This window comes from Rhincodon typus, chromosome 25, assembly GCF_021869965.1.
Source record: "Rhincodon typus isolate 14 chromosome 25, sRhiTyp1.1, whole genome shotgun sequence".
NCBI classification, from domain to species: domain Eukaryota; kingdom Metazoa; phylum Chordata; class Chondrichthyes; order Orectolobiformes; family Rhincodontidae; genus Rhincodon; species Rhincodon typus.
Genome location: NC_063356.1, coordinates 22,320,778 through 22,346,382, shown reverse-complemented (window position 1 = coordinate 22,346,382; position 25,605 = coordinate 22,320,778). Strand labels below are relative to the sequence as shown.

The 25,605-nt window shown below is 39.1% G+C and overlaps 1 protein-coding gene across 1 annotated transcript in view; it reads right to left on the bottom strand.

Moving 5' to 3' along the window:
* Positions 1-16,847, bottom strand: part of LOC109913884 (liprin-alpha-4-like) — a 166,699-nt gene extending 149,852 nt beyond the window's left edge. Inside the window, exons 1-2 of the mRNA XM_048611834.1 lie at positions 16,737-16,847; positions 11,352-11,426 (exon numbers count right to left, since the gene is read on the bottom strand). Coding sequence (XP_048467791.1) covers positions 11,352-11,426; positions 16,737-16,847 — 186 coding nt within the window. The remainder of the gene's footprint in view (positions 1-11,351; positions 11,427-16,736) is intronic.
* Between the last annotated feature and the right edge of the window lie 8,758 nt (positions 16,848-25,605).

The window sequence follows — 25,605 nt, the reverse complement described above, 5'->3', positions numbered from 1 at the left end:
CTTTTGAAAATCTTTTGTCTAAAAGTTTCCAAAAATACTCAGTGCAAGCGTTTCAGGAGGTGTTAATTAAGAATAAATAGCTAGCATCCTTCTCTGACGATGGAGACTGTAGATCTTTTGAAACCTCATTTACATCTCCAATAGTAACCTGACTCAAGGATTCAAGAATTTTTATGGCCTCTGAAAAGTAGTGTGGGCGGTTTTGCTCATGGCAGATCACCCTCCGATTAGTCATTCACAGGAAACTAAGCTGCTTGTCAAGGTTATATTGGATGCATGAATTTCTGTAGGCAATAAAATCAATTTGAAAGATTGCCTGCAGACAGATACTCATTCAGCAAAAGAAAAATCTGATGTTTAAAATAACACCCTGCAGTGTATCATCACTGAATGCTCATTCACAATCTCAAGTTTGGTTTATTTATGGGTTGGGAAGGAATGGGTGGAGGATATCACTTTATCAAAGTAGAATATGATTTTATTTTACTTTACAACTTACAGCTCAAAATTCAGTCTTAAGCGCAAGACTTTATTATAGCAGCATGATGACGAATAACTGAGTCATGCAAGTTCATTTGCAATGAAGTGATTGGGCTTGAATCTTATTTACATAATTTGGGAGCAAAGTAGGGCAGTACAAACCTAAGTAAACGTTGAAAGGAGTAGCCTCATTCCTTTAGTTTCTCATGAAATTTTACATTCCCTTTGAGTATTAGCTTCTATAATGCTTGATTGGACTCGAGCGGTTTCTATCACTATATTTCAACTGGTAAAGCTGATGATCAGAGACTCATACATTCAAGTCTCATTAAGAGAAAAAAGCAACATGGCCTTGATCATCTGTCAATCCCGGCACTCAAATTCTTGATCTTAAAGCACCAATGGTAAGCATAAACAAGGACACTAAATATTAATCCATTGCATTTTCTTCACCCACTGTTAACACAAACTCACAAGGACTCCCAGAATAAGCAGATTAGGCTGGATAGACAGGAACGGAAATGACTGAACAAGGGAACAGAAATGATGGGAGCTGTGGCAAACAGTTAGCTGAGGGAGCAAAGATCTTGACAATAGCTTTCAGAAACTGTTGCATTTCCCGCTGCAATGATTGTGCCAAATGCTGCTGAATTCGAAGGACACTGATCAATTCAAGTTACTTCAATTGACAGTTACTTGGATTGACCAAATAAAAAAAAAAAATTGGCTGCCTTTGATATAACAGACATCAGACAGGCTCATGCTGTAACATTATGGAGAGGAAGGAGTTTCTGATTTCTTGCATGAAACTGGCTGTCAGAATGACCCTGATGTCACTGTTCAAATACGCACAGTGAATCTGCCAAACAAAACACTGCAGAGATATTCAATGAGGACATGGCCCATGGCACATGGAGTTCAGCAGTCCCACTGAAATAGCTCAATTCCAAGTGTCAGGCATAAAACAAGCAGCAAAATAGTGCTGTAAACATGAACACGCAAAACCTGCAGGACACCCACCTAGAAATGCATGCAGCTTACTGCAAACCTATTGACAAAGGAAGAGGATAGAGAACATCCTGGTCAGAGATGAATTGTGGTTCACACGACAACCAATATCACATTGTGAGATGGGGTTGTCATCTAAATGACCATATACCACCAGAGCTCAAACTCAAACAGGCGGAACTGAAATCAAAGTAACCCAATGAAGTAACCAAAACAATCTATATAGCAAAACACAAAGACACACAGTTAGAGTTCACTCAAGTGAAAACACAACAGCACAGGTTCACAGAGATTACACAATGCTCGAATGAAACAAACATGCTTTTAATCTTCAAACTCATGAAATGTAACCATTGTTACTTAGTGAGCTTATTTCAAGAATTAAATTGGTCTTTCTCAAAAGTAAAATGAAAAAAGGACAAACAAGCAATGAAACAGAAATGCTCAAGGTGGAGGAAGAGTTAAAAAGAGGTGACCCAGCCAGCTGGCTGCAGGGCCAGATATACCATCAAGGAACAGTTACAATGACTGAGTTCACCATTTGTTACACACTACAGGAGAAAGTGATCATCATTCTTTTGAAATCCAGACAACAAAACAAAACAAAAATACTGCCTGGCAACACTTGATCTAAGTCTTCAAACCAGATTAATTAGCCCAACATTACTAGTCAGACCTAAGCAACTCAAGCCTTTAAAACTGTGCTCGGAAATCATTTTCAATGCTTCTTATAATGCTAATGATAAACCCCAAATCACTCTCCAATTTAAAACATTAAGTAACGTATACATACCATTGTCCTGTCATTAACAAACAAGGGACACTAAAGCATATTTCATATGGTTACTTCATGGAAACATGAGATTCAAAAATGTGAAAGACCTGGGCAATGTCTGGATCCAATGCTGAAGTAACTGCCCACAAATAATATTTAACATCAGCAGGTCAGGGTTATCAGGTGAACGTTGGTGAAAAAATGATATTCAACAGCTGTGGAGCATTCCATCTGAGATTATGTCATGCTCATAGCAGAAATCTCCATGTGTCCAGTAGGTTGAGGGTATTTACAACTAGGGGTCTGTGAAGAGCCTTCAATGGATCAGCCATAAATAAATTCTGGCTTTTGGAAGGAAAAGGTTTGAAAATGAAAAATATACCATGGCATAAAAGGTTCGATTGAAGTTAACAAACTGGTGGCTTTGGTGCCAACGTGGACCTCTGTTCACTCCCTCTAACAAGCATGATGATTTCAGTAGTTGTCAGATACTTGAACTAGATGGTTGCTCTGTTGCCAGGCCCCCAGTGGCTGAGAAGGGGGCTGGGGGAGATGTGGCAACCATAACCCATCCAATTCAAGTATACCATGATGACTGAAATCAATCAATAACAGCTCACAGCATGTACACAGTTCTGTTTTTGAGTTAATCCTTTTGTCCTGATTTTATATGCATTGTCACAATTGTCAATCACGTCAGGAAGCAAACATAGAGTCAAATGATGAGTGAGTGCCTTTCTGGAGGAAGAAGAGTGGAATATATCAACATTAGACAACCATCACATTGACAATTACCATCAGCAAAACTAACAGTTTGCAAAGTTACTTAAATATTCTTTATTATGTGGCTGTTGTTTCCATGTATACTTCTGTTATCCATTTTTTAAAGCATCAGAGTTGAGGTGAGAAGGGTTGTTTGACTGATGATCAATTGGAGGATGTGTAAGACTGATATACTGGAAATGGTCAATGAGAGAGTTGAGCTTTGAGAGGGAAGGTTATCAGGGGATTAGAACTAGTGGAAAGACAGAGAGTGAGAAAGAGGGGATACTGTGCTGTGTTGGGACCACCTTGTCCTGTAGCGGTGCAGCAATAACCCAATGAATTGGAGCTGCACAGAGAGGATTTTTATACAGAAAAATCACTTGCTTTCTGTTTGGGAAAAGGAGTGGGGGGGGGGGGGGGGCCTGCAAAATTTTTAAAACAATAAGGGGGGGGGGAGGGGGGGAGGGGTGGGCATTCAGGAACATCAAAGTTTAGAACCCTCGCAGTGGAAAACATCACAAAATTCAAAGTTTCATGGGTTTGCCCAGTAGTTGGCAAGACAATTTCCCATTTGACATTTCCTGAAGGCCTCAAAAATGCTCAACATTCATCCTTCAATGGCAACAACTACCACGACTTCGCACGTTCTATCATCTGATGCCAGCCTTTGTTAGCTAGAAGTAAATCTGGGAAGGCAACGCTTAGAGGGAGAGAAAAGACCAACAACAAACAATCTTGAGTGCATGAGAAACACAGTAAACTCCTCAATAGCTATGCAGCAACATACACACAATCTACAGACGAGTGACCTGAAGATTTTGGTATCAAACGCTGTATAGGGCTGACTATTTCCCAAAATAAAAACTGACAACATTAGGGTACATGATCAACAATCTTGAGCTACGTCATTAAAATTTAAAATAATTGCCCAGGCTTTTTCTGCTGGAGCCCAAGGCACCAATCCAGTCACTTAAATCTAGACCAGGCATCATGATCAGTGTCAGAATGCCCATAATTACTCTCCAGAGAGAAGAGCGCATTATCACTAAGAATTTATCACACTTCACACTCCTCAAATACCATTGACACTTCCCATTTAATTCAAGTGGAGAGGAGGATAAAGACAGTTACCATAGTAAAAAGACTATAATCACAGCATGCACTACAAGAATATCTGAGATGTTAACTTCTAATAAGCCATCACTATATATGATCAAAATGCGTAAAATCTCAATTTCTGCTACTACTTTAGGGCAATATGGTGGCTCAATAGAGAGCTCAGGCAGCACTGCTGCCTCACAGCACCAGGGTTCAATTCCATTCTCAGGCGACTGTCTGTGTGGAGTTTGCACATTCTCCCCGTGTCTGTGTGGGTTTCCCCTGGGTGCTCCAGTTTCTTCCCACAGTCCAAAGATATGCAGGTCAGGTGGACTGGCCATGCTAAATTGCCCTGTAGTGTCCAGGGATATGCAGGCTAGGAGGGTTAGCCATTGGAAAGGTGGAGTTATAGGTATAGGGTGGGATGCTGGGTCTGTGTAGGATGCTGTTCAGAGGGTCAGTGCAGACGTGATGGGACGAATGTCCTCTTTCTGCACGGTAGGACTTCTATGCTTCTACTGTAAATTAATGCCTCTATATAATAGACAATATGGGAGTTTAGCTAATATGAAGCCAAATCATTTTACATGAGAGAACATAAAATAACATGGAAAATTAGAGAGGTAGGCAATTCAGCTATTTGAGGCTGCTGCACTATTTAATATTAATATGGCTGGTCATCTACCTTAAAATTCAGAAGGTGCTGCAGAGACACAGCAGAAAAATACTCTGACACTGCCTGATAAAGTTTCTCCAGCACATTTTGCCTTTGTTTCAGATTATCACCATCAGCAGCTCTTTGTTTTATTTTGCCTTAAAATTCACCCTCCTGCCCTTATATCGTTCAATTCATTTAGTATGCACAATTCCATCTAACAGTGTCTAAAACTAACAACTGACTGACTTACGAACTCTGCAGTAAAAAGAATTACACAGGTTCGCAACCCTTTGACTAAAAAAAACCTTTTCTCAATCCTACATGGCTACCATGTAACCTCCTATTTTGAGACTGTAATCTCTAATTCTAGAGCCACTGTTGCACCAAGTATGATATTCTATCAGGATCCTTGTTAAACCCTTTAGGAATATCATGTTTCCATTAGATTCTTCAAAATTCTAGGGGGGCCATTGGCTCACTCTATTCAGACTCTCACCATAGGACAATCATCTCATTCCAGGAGCCAATCCTGTGAAACTTCTTTATTGCACTCCCTTGAAAACAAGAAACATTACACAGTACTCCACACGATTTCCCCAGCACCCTGAATAAATGTAGTAAGATTTGTTTACTCTTCTACTTCAACCCTCTTCTAATAAAGACTAACATATAATTTGCATTCCCAACTGCTTGCTGCAGCTGCATGTGAAACCTCCTGTTGTTGGCTATACAAGGGTCCCTGTGAATACCAACATAAACTAGGTGGTTCTCACTAGTAAAATACAATTGTGTTTTTTACACTTTTCTTACTGAAGTGGATAACTTCACTTTTCCCATTTGCTATGTTCATGTCCATTCAGGTAATCTGTCTAAGTCCCTGTGCAGCTCTAATGGTCCCCTCACAGTTTGAGTGATGACATTGATGATATTTCAGCAATTGTGCAGTTGGTGGGAATACAACTACATCCTCAGGTGAAATTCAATCCAGATTGTTTAAATTTACTCCAAATTTAGGAAACGTACAGCTTTAGAAATTATGTACAGTTCTGACACACTCATCCTTTGCTAGAATGCTAACATTGTTGTTTGAAGGTAAGGCATACTTTGTAAGTAAGGGGATCAGTAATCTATTGGAACCTGCAGAGTTAGACCCGATTCAGACAAGTTGGACAATGGCTACAGTAAATATAACGTAAGCTACAATGGCTGTATTTAAATAATTGGCAGTCCAAGATTCAATGCTAGGCAGAAATAAGATAGAATTTATTACCATATTCTGCACCGACCCTCATTCTTATCCTTTTACCTCTCCATAGGTTTCTCCCCAACTCGTCACTCTTCAGATGATCAACCAAAATGGACACATAACAAAGTAGGAGTAGGAGGAAACCATACAGCCCATTGAATCTACATTGTCTTTCAATACAATTAAGGCTGGTTTGGGGCTTCAACTTCACTTTAACATTTCATCTCCATCCCCTTTCATTCACTGAAATGCCAAAAATCTGCATATCCCAATGTTGGATACAATACACAATGCAGCATCCACAGGCATCTAGGCTGCAGAATTCCAAAGATTCACAATGCTTTGAGGGAAAATAAATTCTCATTTCAGTCCTCAATGTTTTAGGCCATATCCAGAAAATGTCCACGTTTAAAATTCACCAGTCATCAAAAGCAACCTGGCAGTATTGACTCTGTGAAACCCCTTCACAGTCTTCAATGTTTCAATGAGATCACACCTTATTTCTCTAAACTCCAGGCAGCATCGACCCAATTTTCTTAGTAACTCATACATCAAACTTCCCAACCCAGGAAACAGTCAGTGCTTAATCAGTGTACCACTAAGCAGCTAAATCATTCCCTAAATAGGGAGAGCAAAACTGCACACAGTATACCAGGAGTGGTATCATCAAAGTCTCGTACAACTGTTTATTCTTGTACTCCAATACCCTTGCAATAAAAGCTAAAAAGCCCCAAGAACATAAGAAATAGGAGCAGGAGTAGGCTATATGGACTATTGAGCCTGCTCCAACATTCAGTAAGATCATGGTTGGTCTTTTCATGGACTCAGCTCCATTTACCTGCCTGCTCACCATAACCCTTAATTCCTTGACTGTTCAAAAATCTATCCATCTCTGTCTTAAGAAAATTTAATGAGTTTGAACTTTCCAAATTACTTGTCAAATCTGTGTGCTGATTTTCTGTGTTCCTTGTTTGAGTTGTTACAATGACAGATCAGAACCTCAAAGTGCTGTTGACAATTTTTAACTTGCAATTCCAAAATGTGTTTTTAAAAGAGAGATGATCGAGCCAAAAATGACTATGGATGTCAATTTAAGTGGCTGTCTAGACAGAGAGAATATAACACTTAAAGTGTCAAAAAAGTTTCAAGCAGATTCAGGCCCGAAACGTCAGCCTTCCTGCTCCTCTGATGCTGCTTGGCCTGCTGTGTTCATCCAGCTCTACACCTTGTTATCCCTGTACTCTCTCTCTCTCACATTGTACTTCTGACCACAAAGATAACAGGAGGCTAAAACCCCAGCTCAACAGCAAACTACTCCACTGCAGATTATTCTCCAAACTGCAGACACTTGTGCATTTTGTTTGAAAAAGACACAAGGAAAGGGTTTTAAAATGCCAGTTTCAACTCTACTGGAGTGTACTACTAGGACCGAACGCTGTTATACGTACCTGCCTGGGTTTGAAGAAGTGGGGCCAGGTCACTCTTCCTCTGCTTGGAGATAAACATTTTGTCATACCCAATCTGGAACCAAAATGAATTGTGGAACCTTACCTGGCACATGGTCATAACAGAAACCTCTCTGACATTAACATTTGCAACTTACATGTGTTTTTTAAGAAATAACCCGCATTTCCATTCTTCCAACCAAAGTGAATAACGTCATGTTTTCCCACATTATACTCCATCTGTCACTTGTTACCTATTCACTGAATTTATCGATATCTCTTTGCAGCCCGTGTCCTCCACCAAATTTGCATTTCAACCTAGTCTGGTATTGCCAGCAAACTTGGGTACATTTCTCTCTGTCTCTTTGTCTAAGTCTCTGATATAGCTTGTCCCAGCACTGGTCTCTGATCACCTATGTTGACTTTGATCGATCATATTATTTTCTAGAAGGCATCCTTACTCATAGCTTCGAGCACATTCCTAAAAGCTGTCAGTTAACTGGAATGTAGTTCCCTGTTTTCTTTCTCTCTGTCATTTCTTGAAAAGTGATATTACATTTGCTAACTCCTAAACTGCTGAGCTTGTTCCAAAATAAAGGGAATTTTAGAAAATCATATCCAGAGTATTCGTATCTTTGCAACCATCTCTTTTAGAGCAATAAATGTAGGCCATCATATTCTGTTTTTTTTTGTATTTTGTTTCCCTAGATTTATCTAGCACATTTTATATGCTCATATGATTTCCTCAGCTTTTTTAGTGCCTAAGTCAGTGTTTAGTATGTAACTTCATCACCATCTCCTTTGATTCACTAAAATGCCAAAAATTTGCCTATTCCAGCGTTAGATACAGTACACAATGCAGCATCCACAGACATGTAGGCTGTGCATCTTTGGAATTCTGCAGTATTTTGAGGGAAAAAAATTCTCATTATAGTCCTCTATATTTTAGACCGTGAAGACAGACACAAATATTTATTCAAGGTCTCTGCCATATCCTTGTGCCCATAATAATTTGTTTTGTCTCTGCTTCTAGGGGACTAATGATTACTTTAGCTACTCGCTTCCTTTTAACATATGTGTAAAAGTTTTTGCACTCTATTTTTATATTCCTGGCTTGTTTGCTCTCATGTTCGGTTTTCCCTCTTTTTTTAATCCACTTTCTTGGCAGCCCTTTACTGGTTTCTAAAACACTTCTAACCCTCAGACTTGTTTCTCAGCAAAGGTCCAATGGGCCTGGGTTTACCGTTTGATCTTGAGGGATTCTTTTGCTACGTTAAAATTGGTGAAGAAACAAGGGATGAAAGGTTCCTGCTACAAATGCTGCTACTCACCAATGAAAAATCAAAAGTTTCAACATTCAGATCCCTTTAAGCTCAATTTTTTTCACTGCCTAGCTCTTCTTTCAAATCTCTTGCACCTGGGAAAACCCTCTGATCAAGAGAGAAGTCAGGCATTGTGTTCCCAGACCACTGAAAACATTACTAGATGTCTAATTGCTTTCCTTGTGCAACAAGTATACTACTTGGGGAGTGGCCAGTCTGTGTTCATTGCAATCCCTCTGGATTGGCCAGTACTCATGGATTGGCCAGGCCAGAATCTAGCTAGTGTCGATTTGAGCCAGCTTACTTACAGATTTAAGATTATTTACTGAGGAGTTCAATGAAGAGACTGACAGAGTTTGACTGGATTTGATACAGTTTAATTGAAGACCAATGGTAGAGTCTGATAAATATTGTTTTTTCTTAATAAAGCATTCAATAATGCTGTGTTGGACCTTCCCTCAACACTTGTCCCCGTTTGTCTACTTCACAGTGTAACATGCCTGCATTAAAAAGGGCTACCGTAATCTAACCAAGTTTAGCCAGGGTACATTTACCCACATTTCACTTTACAACAATAATACAAGGAGCAATTGAGCATCAAGAAACCGGGGCGAAGTTGGATGTTAGGAATTGGGGGGAAATGGTTTGCTGTTTTATGTTTTGCTGTTAGTGGGGTGGCATGGTGGCTCAGTGTTAGCACTGTTGCCTCACAGCACCAGGGAACCGGGTTCGATTCCAGCCTTGGGCGACTGACTGTGTGGAGTTTGCACATTCTCCCCGTGTCTGCTTGGGTTTCCTCCGGGTGCTCTGGTTTCCTCCCACTGTCCACAGACATGTAGGTTAGGTGGATTGTCCATGCTAAATTGCCCGTAGTAGTTAGGGATGTGTAGATTAGGTGGGTCTGGGTGGGATGCTCCAAGGGTGGGTGTGGACTTGTTGGGTTGAAGGGCCTGTTTCCACACTGTAGGAATTCTATGATTGGAATGACGGGCATCCTTTGAACTCTATCCCTGCTTATTAACAGGTTCCAGACTATCATTTCAAGATACACAAAAATATCCAAATCAATTATTTAGTTTCATTGGTTGATCATATCATAAACTTATCAAAAGTACTGTAACAGTCTATGTTTGGTTCTCTGGCATTAGCCCATTAATTAATTTGTGGTCAGCATGCCAGCCCCAAAGCAGTGCTGCTGAACTCACCATTTTTAGATAGTTTATTTGAGACACTCACATTCTAATTGTTTTAATAAAACTCCAAAATCTAATTGTCCTCAATGCTGAGATAGCTGTTCTTAATAACTTGTCCACTTCTTCTTGTCATTTGTCTCATGACAAGAAAATCAAGAAGTCTGTTGAGACTCCTGTGAAGTAAGCCTATTTTTTGCAGCATACACTGAAAAGTTAATTGTTGCACTAAATGTGAACAGTGGTGCTGTGTGCCATTACATCATGGCACTCAATAACGAAGACTAGAGCTACAATGATGCTTACTATTCTTTACAATCAAACGAACTATGAAGGCTATCTTCAGCTACCAGTTTCAATACTGTGGGAAATCAGACCTTGTATTTACACCCTCCTAACAGTAGAACTGCAGCTGTTTCACTAAGTTGACAGATAAGAACCCCATTATGCATTCACACTTGGTTTGTTCTCAACAATCTCTTTCAACAGAAATGTATAAGCCATGTACGGAGGGACACAGTCTTTAAACAAGTCACACTGACCAAATGTTGGTGAGACAAAAGGGTGAAATATTGGGTGGCATTAGGGTTGCCAACGTTCCTTTAGTAATTGAAGAGTAATCACCCAATGTTGCCACAAGGATCCCAGGAAAAAAATGCAACACAGCATCAAACAAAAAGGACAGGGGGGGCAGTGCATTATTCATTTTCTTTCTGCACTTTTATTTCAGCTACAAAACTACTGAAAATAGAGGGAAGAAAGAGAGATGAGAGATTGCTTGGGTAGTTAGAGGCAGGAAGTCACGTGATAAAATCTCCTGTAACGCCCAGCTAGAGTTGAACAAGCAGATGGCATCAATGCACAAGTCCTGGTGTTTGAGAAGGAGCTAGTGAAAATCAGATAGCTTTAATAATTACTGCCTAAAAGACAGGGGACAGATGTAATTGAGTAAAGAAAAAGTGAACGTTGATTTTACAGCCCACTGAAAAGACAGACAAGATGACTCAGTATCTGAATGCTGGAATATTTATTTCAGCTTAGAGCTCTATAAATTGCATTTTTACACTAACGTTACGGCATGAGTTTATTTACTAAAGATGAGTTAACGCAATCTGTTTGAGTAAAATAAATTAAAGACAGAGAGTGGATTGAAGAATAAGTGATCAGTCTCTAGGTCTCTAGAGTAAACAAGTGTGCAGCCTCAACGTCATATTCCCTATGCATTCCCGACTAAACTGCAAAAAATTCGTAAAGTGCACCTCAATAAATTTCAAGTTTGCACCAATACTCATTCATAGTTAAACTTATTAATATTCTTGAAATGACAGAAAAGAAACAATATTGTTTGTAACTTCCAATCCTACCTCCTGATTGGCTGAAGACAGTTGTTCTTCTAGTGTCGATACTCTCTCCAATGCAACTCGAAGTCGTTCTCGAACCTTGAGAGATTAAGAACAGGAAACTGCATTCAAGAACTTTGCGAATCATCCTTGTAGGTTATACTAATGAAACTGAAATTAGGATTAGAGCAGCACAGTAGTGGTGCAACACATACCAAAGAACAAGAGGACCCAACTTTAGAGTCACAACAGCCTAGTACATACAGGTTACATTTTCTAGCCGCGCTGTGGTTCTGTGAGTTTAAACAAGAATAGGCTGTACGATAGTGGGGAGAGGGGATATCGTGGTCAGAGCAGAGTGGGGAATATGAGACAGAAGTTGATTTTCAAGTGCTTAATGGTTGCAACACTCTACTTATGATTCAGTCGATAAATCTCGAGTGGGTTTGCACCCTCTGAATGGATGGCATATCTGGCATCAATACGTTGCCACGTTACAAAACAAAATCCATCACTGAACAACATGCTTGTTACAAATCTGATCACAAACACAAGCATGCAAAAGTCCAGTATATATTACAACCACAAATGTAAATTGGCGATCCAGTTCCGCAGCGAGAGACAAGGTCAACTGAATGCCACAGATATAACACCAGCAATCCCTAAAACAGAAACTACTTTTCTGTGATCTAAATGTGGCAGTATGATTGTACGCAGAGCTAGCTGTGCTGCTGGGAAAGCAGGAAGGAGAGATGGAGACAGAAATTACTCATATTGACACTGTTTTCTCAGTAAATAGTCAGCATGGTAGCAAGCACATTGCAAAAGGGAAGTCAATAGGGCTTGTGACAATGAAGGGTAATTTTTGTAATAATTCAAACACAGTCTGTAGTGATAAAGGTCTGAAGTCTGAATATATCTTAGAAGGTAAAAGGATCATAAGGAAATTGTGGAGAATGAAAAGTCATTCTATGGACAGAGTACAGAAAAATCACTAGGATTTACTTTCTCAGGATACAAATAATCTCCCTTTTGGTGAATTGCTGTTTGCTCAGGTCATGAATAAGCTGATCAGTACCATTAGTTGCAATGGATAGTGAGTACCAACTGACTTTAAAATAAAATACTGTGACATGTGGTAACAAACCCACCTCTTCTGGACATAAGAACATAAGACCATAAGATATAGGAGCAGGAGTAGGCCATCTGGTCCATAAGCCTGCTCCACCAGTCATTAAGATCGTGGCTGATTTTTGCATGGACTCAGCTCCGCTTATCCACCCACTCACCATAACCTTTGACAACATTACTGTCCAAAAATCTATCTTTGCATTGAGAACATGCAATGAGGCAGCCTCAACTGCTTCACTGGGCAGGGAATCCCACAGATTCACAATCCTTTGGGTGAAGAAGTTCCTCCTCAACTCAGTCCTAAATCTGCTTCCTTTTATTTTGAGGCAATGCCCTTTGGTTTTGGTTTCACCCACCAGTGGAAACAACCTCCCTGCTTCTACCTTATCTATTCCCTTCATAACATTATATGTTTCTATAAGATCCCCTGGTCATTCTTACAAATTCCAATGAATACAGTCCCAGTCTATTAAAACTCTCCTCATAAGCCAACTTAGTGAACCTCCTCTGCATCCCCTCCAGTGCCAATGCTTGCTTTCTCACATAAGGAGACCAAAACTGTACACAGTACTCCAGGTGTGGCCTCACCAGCGCTCTATACAGCTGCAGCATAACCTCCTTATTTTTAAACTCTAAACCTCCAGCAATGAAGGACTCTCATTGTGCTCTCAAGTTCCACAGCGATCCTTTGGTAAGCTCTATGTGATATCAACTATTGGTATCAGTGGCAATTCATATGAAATCTCATACTGACACACATTGCTATCTGTCACTTTCTAAGTTCTCTCTTCAGTGTTATATTTCAACTTTCCCATGTAATTGCACCAAGTTTCTGTTACATTGGCAACCTGAGCACATGGAAAACACATGGATGTTTTGGGTTACCTCTACATGCGTAGGTAGATAAGCCACTAACATAACCAGCATGCTAATGGTCTCCATGAGTCACATCATTATAGGGGTCACTTCAAAAGGACATGGAGATTGAATTAATTATGTTGTGAACTGCAGATAAAATCGAACATTCCTACAGCATTGCCTCACTAGATCCCAATGTGGCAACTGCCTATTTGGGAACATTCCACCTTCGGCAATAAATAACTAAAGACCAGTTTGGGACATTTTCAGTCATGGGGATTGTGATTTGTCACTTACCCAGGGCAATTCTGACAGAGATAGGCAGCACCTAAATTTTAGACTTTCATTTACTATTGTGTAGAAGGGCTAAACATCCTTTCCAATATCAGTTGCTTCTGCACATGAGGGAGCTGAGCAGAATTTGCAGAAAGCACATGGTGCAGCTAGCCTTCTGTTCTTCAAGGCAATCTTTAAAAGCAGAGCAGCAGAGAGCATGGATGTCATTGAGAATGTTCAAGTCGACAGTATGTTTCTTCCTTCTACCTCTTCTCAACATTCATCTCACTCTCCTCCTGCTATCTGACATACTTTTCTTTTATTTGATTTATTATTGTCACACATATCTAGGTACTGTAAAAAGTTGTGCGTGCAGCTCAGGCGAATCTTGCTAAAGTGCATTAGGGTAATAGAATAGAGTGAAGAATACAATGTTACAACTGCAGAGACGGTGCACAAAGAGTGAGATCGACATCAACTTTAAAGTTTGAGAGGTCTATTCAGAAGTCTAACAATGGCAGGGAAAAAGCTGTTCTTGAATCTGTTAGTACGCGTGTTTAAGCTTTTGAAGTGAAGAAAACTGTAGATGGCATCATCATGGACTTTAGTTCCCACTCCATACTCTTTTCACTCCCTAGCCATCTCCTGCTGATTTTCTGCTTCCACATACTCAAGACTATCATCTGCCCAACCACAGCAGCCCAAAGATGATGAAGAGCAAAAGCACGGGACTAATGAAGAGATCCCATCAATTGATTTGATTCACAGTCACTGGGTCTGATACCAATATTACACATAGCTTAGAGGGTGATTCAATGTAAATCACCAAGCATTAGTATGTGGGGAAAGCTTGGTCTCACAGCTCCTTCAGTGATAAGTTTTGAGTGGATTCTGCTACTGGGGATTCAGATGAGGAGTTCATTGAGATGACTGGTGAATTGGTTAGTCTGCCAGACAGTCTCTGGTCACTACTAAGCAGCACAAATGACATGTATCATTGCAGCAGTTAGAGTGTGTAGAGCTGTAGAGAAACAGCTGATGCAGAAGACAGCATGCACCTTTTCAGGCAAACTACATAATTAGTGAAAAGTATTACAGATATAGGACTGTGGAGAGGGACTGTAGAAACAGGATTAATTCTGAATTGTTCTGGCTTTAGTGCAAAAAGCCTCTACGTACTGAGAATCATGATCTAAGTGGGTATAGTTCTGCCACCGATCAAAGTAAAAATTCACTTTTACCTCCAATGTTTCCAGTTTAGATAAGACATCTGAAGCCAGCAGGATTAAACTTTCAAACTGGAGAGAAAAAGTATAGCTGTGTCCCAGAGTAACACAGACCTGTTTACATTTGCTTGTGTCCATATAAATCTAAAAGTGTGCCACTTTCAAATTAACTTAGGGATGGGCAGGTTTACCAAATTGATTTCTGTGATGACAGGACTGACATGAGGAGAGTTAGATTGTACTCACTGGAGTTTAGAAGAATGAGGGGGTGATCTCAGAGAAACGTATAAAATTCTAACAGAACTAAGACGCAACATGGATGCTCCTGATGATGGGGGGGGTTGAGGATCAGGGGTCATCGTTTAAGCGTAAGGGGCAAACCTTTAAGGACTGAGGTGAAGAGAAATTTACTCACCCAGAGGGTGGTGAGCATGTTGAATTCAATGTCACAAAAAATGGTTGAGGCCAAAATATTCCGTGTTTTCAAGGAGGTAGACATAGCTCTTGTAGCTAAAGGAATCAAGGGATATTGGGGGAAAGTTGTATCAGGGTATTGAGCTCCATGATCAGCCATAGTCATAATGACTGGCAAATCAGGCTCGAGCGGTCAAATGGCCTACTGCTGCTTTTACATTCTACCTTTCTTTATTTGTAAATAAGAATAATATTACTTACATTGTGCCAGTTGAACTTGATCTGATCATCTCCCTTATGAGAATACATGACTTTGGATTGACTCACATTCCCAATGAACTATGTAAAATTCCCTATAAAGCCAACTATGTGGCTGGCAATCCAATTTTACCAGGAACTAGCAACAGGACAGGTAAAGTGAATAAACCAAGTCAGATCACAGGGTTGTTGGAGAGCGAACAGCTGACTGCAGTATTTGAAAACCACTGTCCAAAATATTACCAATTCAGTTTATAGCTCTAGAAAAAAATCAATTGGAACAGAATTGATCAAGATCCTCTGAAAATAGAAACAATTGGAGTAACTGAGTTATGAAATTCCATTACGCTATAGTCCCAACATTTAGAGCAACCACTTTATTTTTAAGCAGCACAGTCTATTCTCATTTCAGATGTAGGGAAAGACCAGAACAGAACTCTATTCCCAAGGCTACAGTATTTATGTCAGAAGCAAAATCGATGAACAGTGAAATACAAATAATGAAAACCCAACACAGATAAGCATAATGCCACTTGGCATCTGTCAAATAACAAATATTCAATTTCTATTTCTCCCTTCTTACAGTAAGGTAGTCCCAGCTACCAGCAAAGCTTTTCACATTCAGGGACAGCCTCAGGTCTTTCCATTTCTCAGCATTTGGCCAAATTCTATGAAAACCCAAAGTCACATGCAGCAACTGCCAATCACACTGGTAGTGAATTCCAGTTCGAGTCCACAGTAAATACATAACAACATACTGAGCCCAAGACTTTTGAAGAATAGTCACTCAAAGTATTTCAAATACAGCGTTTCACTCCAAAATCCAATTCAATCTTTACCGAATAGAATTTGCTTTATTGTCACATGTAATCACTTGAGAACAGTGAAAAGTTTGTAAGTCGCCAGTTACGACACCATTTTAGGTACAAAGGTACCGAGGCAGAGATTCTTGAGTACAAATTCTTTAGGGAAAAAAATTTAGAAAATAAAGAAATAAGAAGTCCAGCATTACAGACCTTCAAAAGTATAAAATCATAGTAATTAGAAAAAAATGAGATTAAGAAATTCAGAATAACAATCTCTCTCTCAAAATGAGAACAGGTTCCCAGCAGATCTCGAATCACGACTCTGAAGAATTGGAGTTTAATCTAACATTGCTATTTATTATGTGCTTTGCGTAAGTTCACAAAAAAGACACAAGATCCTGAATTATATTTTGTTCGCAAACCACTATTTACATTCTCACCTTTTCATCCAAAGCTTTATGATGTTCAAATAATGATTTCAGAGCCTTCAGGACTTCCACTTCACTGGACACTCCCGATGGAGATTGTGATTGTCGCTTGACCACAGTCATTCGTAGAGATCGCTCATGTCTTGACACAAGGCACTCCAGATGTTCAAGTAATAGCTGTCGAATAAATATGGTGGCATGCATTAGTTGACTTCACCATTTTAGCAAGTTCATTGAAAACAAAGTTGGCCCACATTTACAACTGGCTGCTCAAACATCCCAGCACATGTTGGCCATCATTTTCATGTGTCCAAGAATAATTTTGATATGGTTTTAAATTAATGTACTCATGTCAGTAACAAGAACTACAGCAACATTATTTAGCAAAATGGCTCAGGGCGCTTCACCAAGGGATCTTAGACAATATTTGAGACGTGTAAGGAAACAGTAAAACAAATTGCTCAAAGGTTTGATCAAAAGAGTTCAGGATCAGGAGTAATCTTAAAGGAAGTAGAAAGGTCGGGAGAGGAAATTCAAGAGGTTAGTGTTAATTGTGAAGCAATTGTGTTTAATTATGAGCAAGTGAAGGGTACTAATTGCAGATTTACTTGAAAGTATAGATAAAGGCACTTAATGAAACTCTTGTCGGCTTGTGATAGGAGGTATATGCTTGTAATGTTTCACTCTAAATAAATGTAATTTTAAGTAAAGTTTAGCTCCAGTATAACCACAGATCAAGTGGTTTTCCAGATGACAGCATTTAGGGTCTAATCAGCTGAAGGGTCAGCCACCAATGGTGACATGATAAAATTGGGGACGCACAGAAAGAATACACCTATAATGTTAGGAGCACAGACACCAGAGAGCTGAGAGGTTGAGGACATTTCAAAGACAGGAAAGGGAGGGATTAGAATGCTAAGATGACATTTTAAAATTGAAGAATTGGCAGACTAGAAACCAATGTATGTCAGCAAGCACAGCAACGACTGGTAACTAGAACTTGCTGCCAATAGGACACAGACAGCTGAGTTTCAGCATAAGCTCAGATTTACAGAGAATGGAAAATGTGAGGTTGACCAGAAAGTGTTGGAAGGTGAGCTGAGGCAGAGCAGAGTTAAGGATCTGGAAGTAGGCAGTTTTGGTTATGGAATAGTTATCTGGTTGAAAATCATCTTAATATTACAGTCAAGCCAGGGCAAGCCATTTTGTTGTGTGGTCCAGTTGTTAATGGAAAACTCTAAACCCTACTCAAATATGCTCCTCATTTCCTGGGTCTTTTGGTGTTAGATGGCATGTCTCCATGCACCACTCTGGTGGGGATAATGTACAAAATTTTCCAATCAGCTACAACATAAGTCGTGCTTTTGATACAATAAAAAGTCGCAAAGTATTTCATGGTTTCGCTATAAAAAGAAAATCACATAGAGCCACATAAGCAGATATTAGGGCCGATGACTAAAAGCTTGGTTAAAGAGGTTGGTTTTAAGGAGTATCCAAAAACAGGAATATGATGCAGTGATGTGCAAGGAAGGATAGTCCCAAGGTTAAGAGCATAGGTAACTGAACATATGGCCATCAAGGGTGGGGAAATTTAAATCAGATTTGCACATAAGGCCAGAACTAAAAGAATACAGAGTTGGAGAGCTGTGGGATGAGAGGAAACTACACAACTAGGGAAAGTGAAGAGCAAAGGGGAGTTGAAAACATAGAATAGAATTTTAAAGTCAAGATGTTGCTTGATTAGGAACCACTGCAGATTAGCCACATTGATAGGGAATTGTTAATTGATGTGAATTAAGACATAGAAGCAAAACTTCTTCAGCCAGAATACATAAGAGGAGAGCGCTACAGAGTAAGGAAGATATTTATTAACCAACTTTGATGAAATAAAGAGATGAAAAGAGCATATTGATTAACCAAATGCAAAAAAAAAGAAAAACCTGAAACGACTGAGTCACAAGAAGACAGTAATGTTGACATTAGTATTTTTTGTCCAATTAAATCAGTGTGAAAGAAGAACAACTTAAAAGAAACTGGAAAAGCACCTAAAATTGATGAGATACAGAGAGATGGTTTAAAGTGTGGAGGCATATTTAACATCAATATTTATTAGGCTGTGCAAAGATATTTTAACTTATTAGGAGCATGGCCAGAGGGACTTTGTGAAAACAGTTATAATGAACCCAAGAAAGAAGATAAATGAATGGCGATGACCTGCCTTTTGTAAAACGTTGTACAATTGCCATGCAGATGTTGTTCCGAGAATTGTAAGGAGAGACTAGGTGAGAAAATGTACAACTATCAGAAATGTCCATTTTAGATTCCAGGGAGAAGTGGAATATAAGAAACAATGAACATTATAAAATAATGAGTGACCATAGTTTAGGAATTCTCTCTTTGCTCTGTGCTTTTTTTGAAAAAAAATATCCACTCTGTTGACTGGATTAAGGTCTTGACAGTGTTGAAAGAAATTGAAGCAGTTGGGGGAACAGAGCCAACTCATATCAAATCTATTCGTGAGACAAACAGCAGCAGCAATAGTCAAAAATAGAGAGTTGGAACCAGGAAGAAGAGTGTAAAAAATGTGTTCTTGAACATTGAACTCTTCGAAGTCTCTGCAGAAACAATGATCAAAGAAATGTTAGGCCCAGATCTTCTGATCAGGATCAGAGACCTTTTTTCTGGACCTTGATCAGCCAAAAAAGAAACACACTTCCTGATTTTTCTGAGCAAATTCTGATTCGGGATCCTTCAGAACTATTCAGTTCAGATCAGAGGGAACAGTGCAAAGAACTGGCGCAGAAGCCATGCTCACATTTTAAAGAATTAGATGCTGCATTCGGCAAAAAAAAAGATTTTAATGTCCCAAAGCTTCTCTGAAAGGCAACACAGAGAACGTAAGTACGTGAAGTGTAAGGCGTGTCATCAGGATGGAGGTTAATCAGGTAGATGGCAGTGCGTCAGCAAGGGTAGTCAGTTGTAGAATTACCCACGAGTTCAGTGAGTTTTAATTTTCTGGTCAACATTTCCTGGGTAACTATTCTTTAGATGAGACTTCAACTGAGGCTCCATCTGTCTGCTATGGGGAATCATAATAGAGCCTATGGCTTTGTTTCATAAAGCAGCAAGAAAGTTCTCCCCAGTTCTGTCCAAAGATGGAAAGTGCGCTGTCATTCTCTCATTCCACAAATCCATTCGTGAAAACATAAATTTAAATGCCTGTTACCAAATATGGCCACTTATATCTAAATTAGGTTTAGAACTGAAAGACCCATCAACCAGGCTTCTTCAGTAAACAACATTAGTGATTCACTGTAAAGTAAGACTCAGTAAGCAAATATGCAAATCAAATTAACACAGTTTGCAGCATGAAAGTATAAATATCTACCCTTCTAAATAACCCAACACATAGACACATTCGTCAGATTTTTTTTTAAGAAAGGGAAGATTTTCTTTGCAAAGTAAAGGAAAGCACTTTGGTCAATGATTGCTAATTCTTGGAGGGACAAAGGAAAGGATATGAAAACGTTCCCAGGCTTTCTTAGTGTCTATAAGCACAGTAAGTTGCCACTTGGAGGATGAACTGGGTAGTTTCTTTTCCCCCTCTCTCACGAGGTTATTGCATAATTGAACTCCAAATAATGTCCAAAACAAAAACTAACGCATGACAGGTAAAAAAGCCAGCCATATGATTTCTAGTAATTAAATCCAAGCAATTAGCCTAAGCCATTGATTTCCAAGAAGTGTATTTTAAAAAAGATATTTTAGTCACCCCTTTTCAAAAATCACCAGCCTAGGTATCTCCTCAGTTTTTCAAATGAACCGCTGCCCACAATCTTTTACACATTAATCCCCAAAATAAAAATGAACAATGAAGCACCCTCTTTACACCAGTATCCTGTCCTATATTTATACAAATCATTGCATAAACTGTTTGCATAATTATCACATTATTGTGTTTTTTTCCCCCAGAGTTTGCTGCACACAAATTGACTGTCGAGTTTTCTAAAACATTCCAAAGTGCTGCAATAGCTGTAAAGCACTTTGAGACATCTGATGGTCATGAAAAGCCTGATATAAATGCAAGTCTTTCATTGCACCTTTCACCCTCACCTTCCAGACCACGTTAGTTCCAAGTGTACCTTGGTAACCAATTCTTGAACATTTAACCCTTTGTTAAGAATTTGTAAAGATTAGATTTCTGCCTTCAGCTACTATTTCATTTCTGTGAAACAAGTTGTTTTAAAAATCATCCAATTTAAATACGATTGCAATTGATTGCTGAGAGTGACATTGAGTGTGTAGAAAAAGGCAGGCAGGATAGCAAAAGTAGCCTGTGAAATTCAGCAAGTGGCTAATTGTGCATGGCCCCATTACCAATAGGAGAGGGAGAATAACCAAACAAGGATGCAACAGGAGAGATAGTGTGGCAAGTTGACAAAGAACAGCAAAACGAGAGTGAGGCAGGCAAAGCAAGAATAGCAGTACAGAGACAGAAGAGTTAGTAAGATGGAAAAAATAAGAATAGATTAAATGGCAAGTAGTTGGTGGACAGTCAGCACATCTCTGGATCCATTGCAGGATAGATTTTACCCACACAGGCAAATAAACAGATTCCTCCCCACTGTTATTAGACTTCTGAATGGACCTCTCAAATTTCAAATTTAATGTCCATCTTGCTTCTTGCGCACCTTATTTGCAGCCGAAACTTTGTATTCCTTGCTTTGTTCAATCAGCCTATGATCTTTGTATGTTATGACCTGTCAGCACTGCTCACAAAAGAAAACTTCTCACTGTACTAGGTACATGTGACAACAATAAATTAAGATTGTGTTGCTAGTGCTTGGTTTCTCTCTCTTAACCCTAATCACACTTTGAATTCAATGGCTGACTTCAATTGAATACCTCTAGCTTACAGTGGAGTCATCTGGCTTTTGATAAATTGAAATATATGGTGATTAACCAAGTGAACTGGAGTAAGAATTTAGTTCGTTTGGAAAAGAAGAGTGATACTGTAAGTAGTAAAAGAACAGCAATGAGATTGAATTAAAAGTCATTGTTGACAGGAGATGGTGAAAGTAAGAGAGAAGAAGATGAACTAGTTGAAGAGTAGCTGAAGGAAGGACAAATTGGTGACTTAAAATGAATGAAAATTGAGATGGGGTCAATACAGTCACGTTGCAATATCAAAATATTCTAATACATTTTCCTGGAGAATATCAGGATGGGCACTTGTGACTATTGGCTGATTTTTACAGATCTCCCGCAACCACTGGCCATGTTTTCAGCATAGAGGAGCGAGGGGGCACCTAAAATGTATTGGGCAGCTGGCCGATTGCCTTTTCACACACCACAATTCCATTCCCATTAAATCGTACGGAGACAGACAGGCTCCAAACCTGGCAGACTGAGTGCTAATGTCAAATAAATAATTAATGCAATTGAGCTTGTGAACTAGAAAATTGCTCCAAATACAGTGCTGCCCATGTCATAATGGCCTGGTAGACAGGCTGGTGGTACAATAGGCGGGACTTTTTCTTAAACTAGGCTGGTTAAAAGTGGGAAGGAAAAGGGTTATTTAAAGGTTGCTACAATAAATCAAAGCCTTTGCTTAAAAAAAAACTGGCCTTCTTGTAAGAAGGATAAATGTAATGAGTGAAGTTGGCCATTATACTGATGATTGAATCAGAAGAAATTTAGTGCTGGAAGCTGAAAGTGGCAATTGGAAAAAGAATAGCCCCACTGAACAAAAATTACAATTAAGGTGGGAATGAAATGAAATTTTACGCAACTACATTTGAAGATTATAAAAGGAAGAGAGATTAAACAGATCACTTAGCTGCTGAGGTCGAAGAAATTGACAGCGTTCGAAATGGAGCTATTTTAGATTAAGTAAAACGTGATCAATTGGACAGAGGACAAAAAAAAACTGTTGTTCCTTTCCTTGATGACTATGAAGTATTTATTAGTAGGTGATTAGTTGTAAAATTTATACATTTATATAAAAAGTGGTTTATAAGTACAGCAAAGCCCAGCAAGGTGGAAGGGAAGAGAATGGATACATTACTCCAAAGAGAGGCCAAAATTAGAGACAATAGGGAAACACCACAAAAAAGTCAATTAGTGTTTCTTTACTAATTCTCCCTTTTCTCCATTTTAATCATTTTTATTACGTGAATTTGTGCTGAAATTGCTTGCTTATTTACACATATTTTGTTCTTTACCTGTGCCACAGTGGGATCATGTTTAACTCTTACCAGTCCCACTGCAGAGGACTACATTACAACCTCAAGGTTTATAGTGTAGTGTGATAATCAGGGAATGCTGCACTGTCTGAGGTGCCATTTTTCAGATGAAAAGTTAAACTCAGCCTTTGCTGGATGAAAGGTTCGCATGGCACTATGAATTTGAGGAGCAGGGGTGGTTCTCATCAGTGTTCTGGCCAACATTTATCCCTCAACCAACGTCGATATTCTTTATTTCCTTATATTTATGAGGATTTGCTGTGCCCAATCTGGCTATTGCATTTCCCGACATTGGAGAGGGTTCAGAAAAGATTTGCCAGGATGTTGCCAAGTATGGAAGGTTTGAGTTATAAAGAAAGACTGGATAGGCTGGGACTTTTTTACTGGGGCGTAGGAGGTTGAGGGGCAACCCTGATAGAAGTTTACAAAATAATGAGAGGTATAGATAGAGTTAATGGTAGTTGTCTTTTCCTTAGGATGGGGGATTTCAAAACTAGGAGGCACATTTTATGGTGAGAGAAGAGAGTTTTAATAAAGACATGGGGGACAATTTTTTTTACACAGAGGGTGGTTTGCGTGTGGAATGAACTTCCTGAGGAAGTGGCGAATGTGGACACAATTACAATGTTTAAAAGTTTGGATAAGTACTTGAATAGGAAAGGTTTGGAGGGATATGGGCTAGGAGCAGGCAGGTGCAACTAGTTTAGTTCTGGATTATGTTCGGCATGGACTGGTTGGACTAAAGGGTCTGTTTCTGTGCTGTATGACTGACTTTATAACAGCAATGATCACAATTCAAAAATATTCCATTTAATTGTGCTTCACAACTAATGGGAATTGCTAGGTTGTGAAAGGCACTATATAGAAGTAAACCTTTCTATCCAGTGATGTTCTATAAACTCAATAGGTTTCTGTTTATCAATTAAACAATTTGTTGATTATTCCATCTGTTGGTCTCTTTTCTGTGATTTGACAAGATGTTATCTTCACTCAGATAATTTTTGCTCTTCCACTTCACAAGAGGTTTTCGTTGCTTTTCACACTTGGAATGAGGCTTAAATTTGCAGTGTGGACATTTTGTTTCTTTTTAAAGTAAAAGACAGGAATTTGTTTATTTTCTGCATTTCCTGTTTTTGCGCTGGACTTTAAGCAGTTACAGATTGTTCTTTATTTTTTAAACAGAGGAGAAATGCTGAGTAATACACCCAGGGCAGAGAAAATGAAAAGACAAGGAACGTCAGAAATACAGAAAACAGTCAATAAGTCCAAATTCATGTCATAGGCCAGGAAAGATATACAATGAAAAAGTGCAAAAGTTCAGAAACTCTGACTATAAAGAAATTGATTGAAAAACAAAACCTGGAGGAATAAATTAGAAGAATAAAGTGGACAATGGCACAAGTCAAAAGATTTTTAGCTGTACATTAGAGCCAGCTTAAAATGAGTTTATCAAAAACATATCACAGATGAATAAATAGAGTACCCAGCTGCTGTGTGGTATAAAATTTGGATATAGGGAGGAACAAATAGTTACTCTTCGATCTTCAGAGTAATCATCATCGGTGCCGTATTCATGACCAAGAAGAGAAGTGTTTGTTTACAAGCAACAGGATTAGAATCTTTCCTGACAGTATCTCAATAGTTAGCTTTGCAAAGTCATCTGACATTTTTCCAATTTAGTTGCCAGGCTGTGTTCATGACATAAAACTTTTCCAAAGCTTTCATCCACAGTTAGCAATAGAACAGCTCGCCGACAGGCCAATTATCCCAAATAATTTCAATTACAGGTATTTCTGCTATAACATGTGTTTCGTTAACATAAATTGGCTGTAACGTGATTGATAAATAGTGGATGCTGTTTGGACAACACAAACTTTCTACTGTACAGTATTGCGATTTCCCTATAATGCGATTTTCTGTGGTGATTTTTTATAGCGTAATTTTCTATAGCGCAAGGTCACACAAGAACGCAACTATCGCATTATTGGAGAAATACCTGATCATTTCTGTCATTGTATAAATTCACTGCCTCATGTGATAAGCAATGGCTCTGAAAGAGTTAATGCTGAAGGTTACATTAAACTCCATCCAATCTGATGAATTTGTGGGTTGACAAGGACAGCACTGCCGTGGATTTCGACGAAGATAGACCTACCATCTTCGTAACAATACCCATCTTACTAATTTAACTTGCATCATGCTATAAGCTATATCTTATTTAAGACAGGAGCCTCCTCTTCTTAAACTAACCAGTGATTTTTTTCTCTCTCATTACAGACCAAGTAGATCATGTATACCCAGTCAGAAAATGACAGTCGTGGCAGCTACTTACCCAAGCACATGCTAAGTAGTGCTTAGTATCACACATTCATATGACATGGTAGGCAGTGGTGCAGATACAATTCAATTTGGACAAACTGAAAAAAATTCCTGCATGCCATAAGAAATTTCTAGTTTTTGCTTTCAGAGCAACTTAAACAGACAGTTAAACAGCAGACAAATTCCTGGCAAGATTCTCCTTTCAGGAGAAAAAGCACTTCAGATCTGGTAAGAGAAGAGCAGAAGCAAGTACAAGCTAGAATCCTCATTACAGGGATAGTAGGAACTGCAGATGCTGGAGAATCTGAGATAACAAG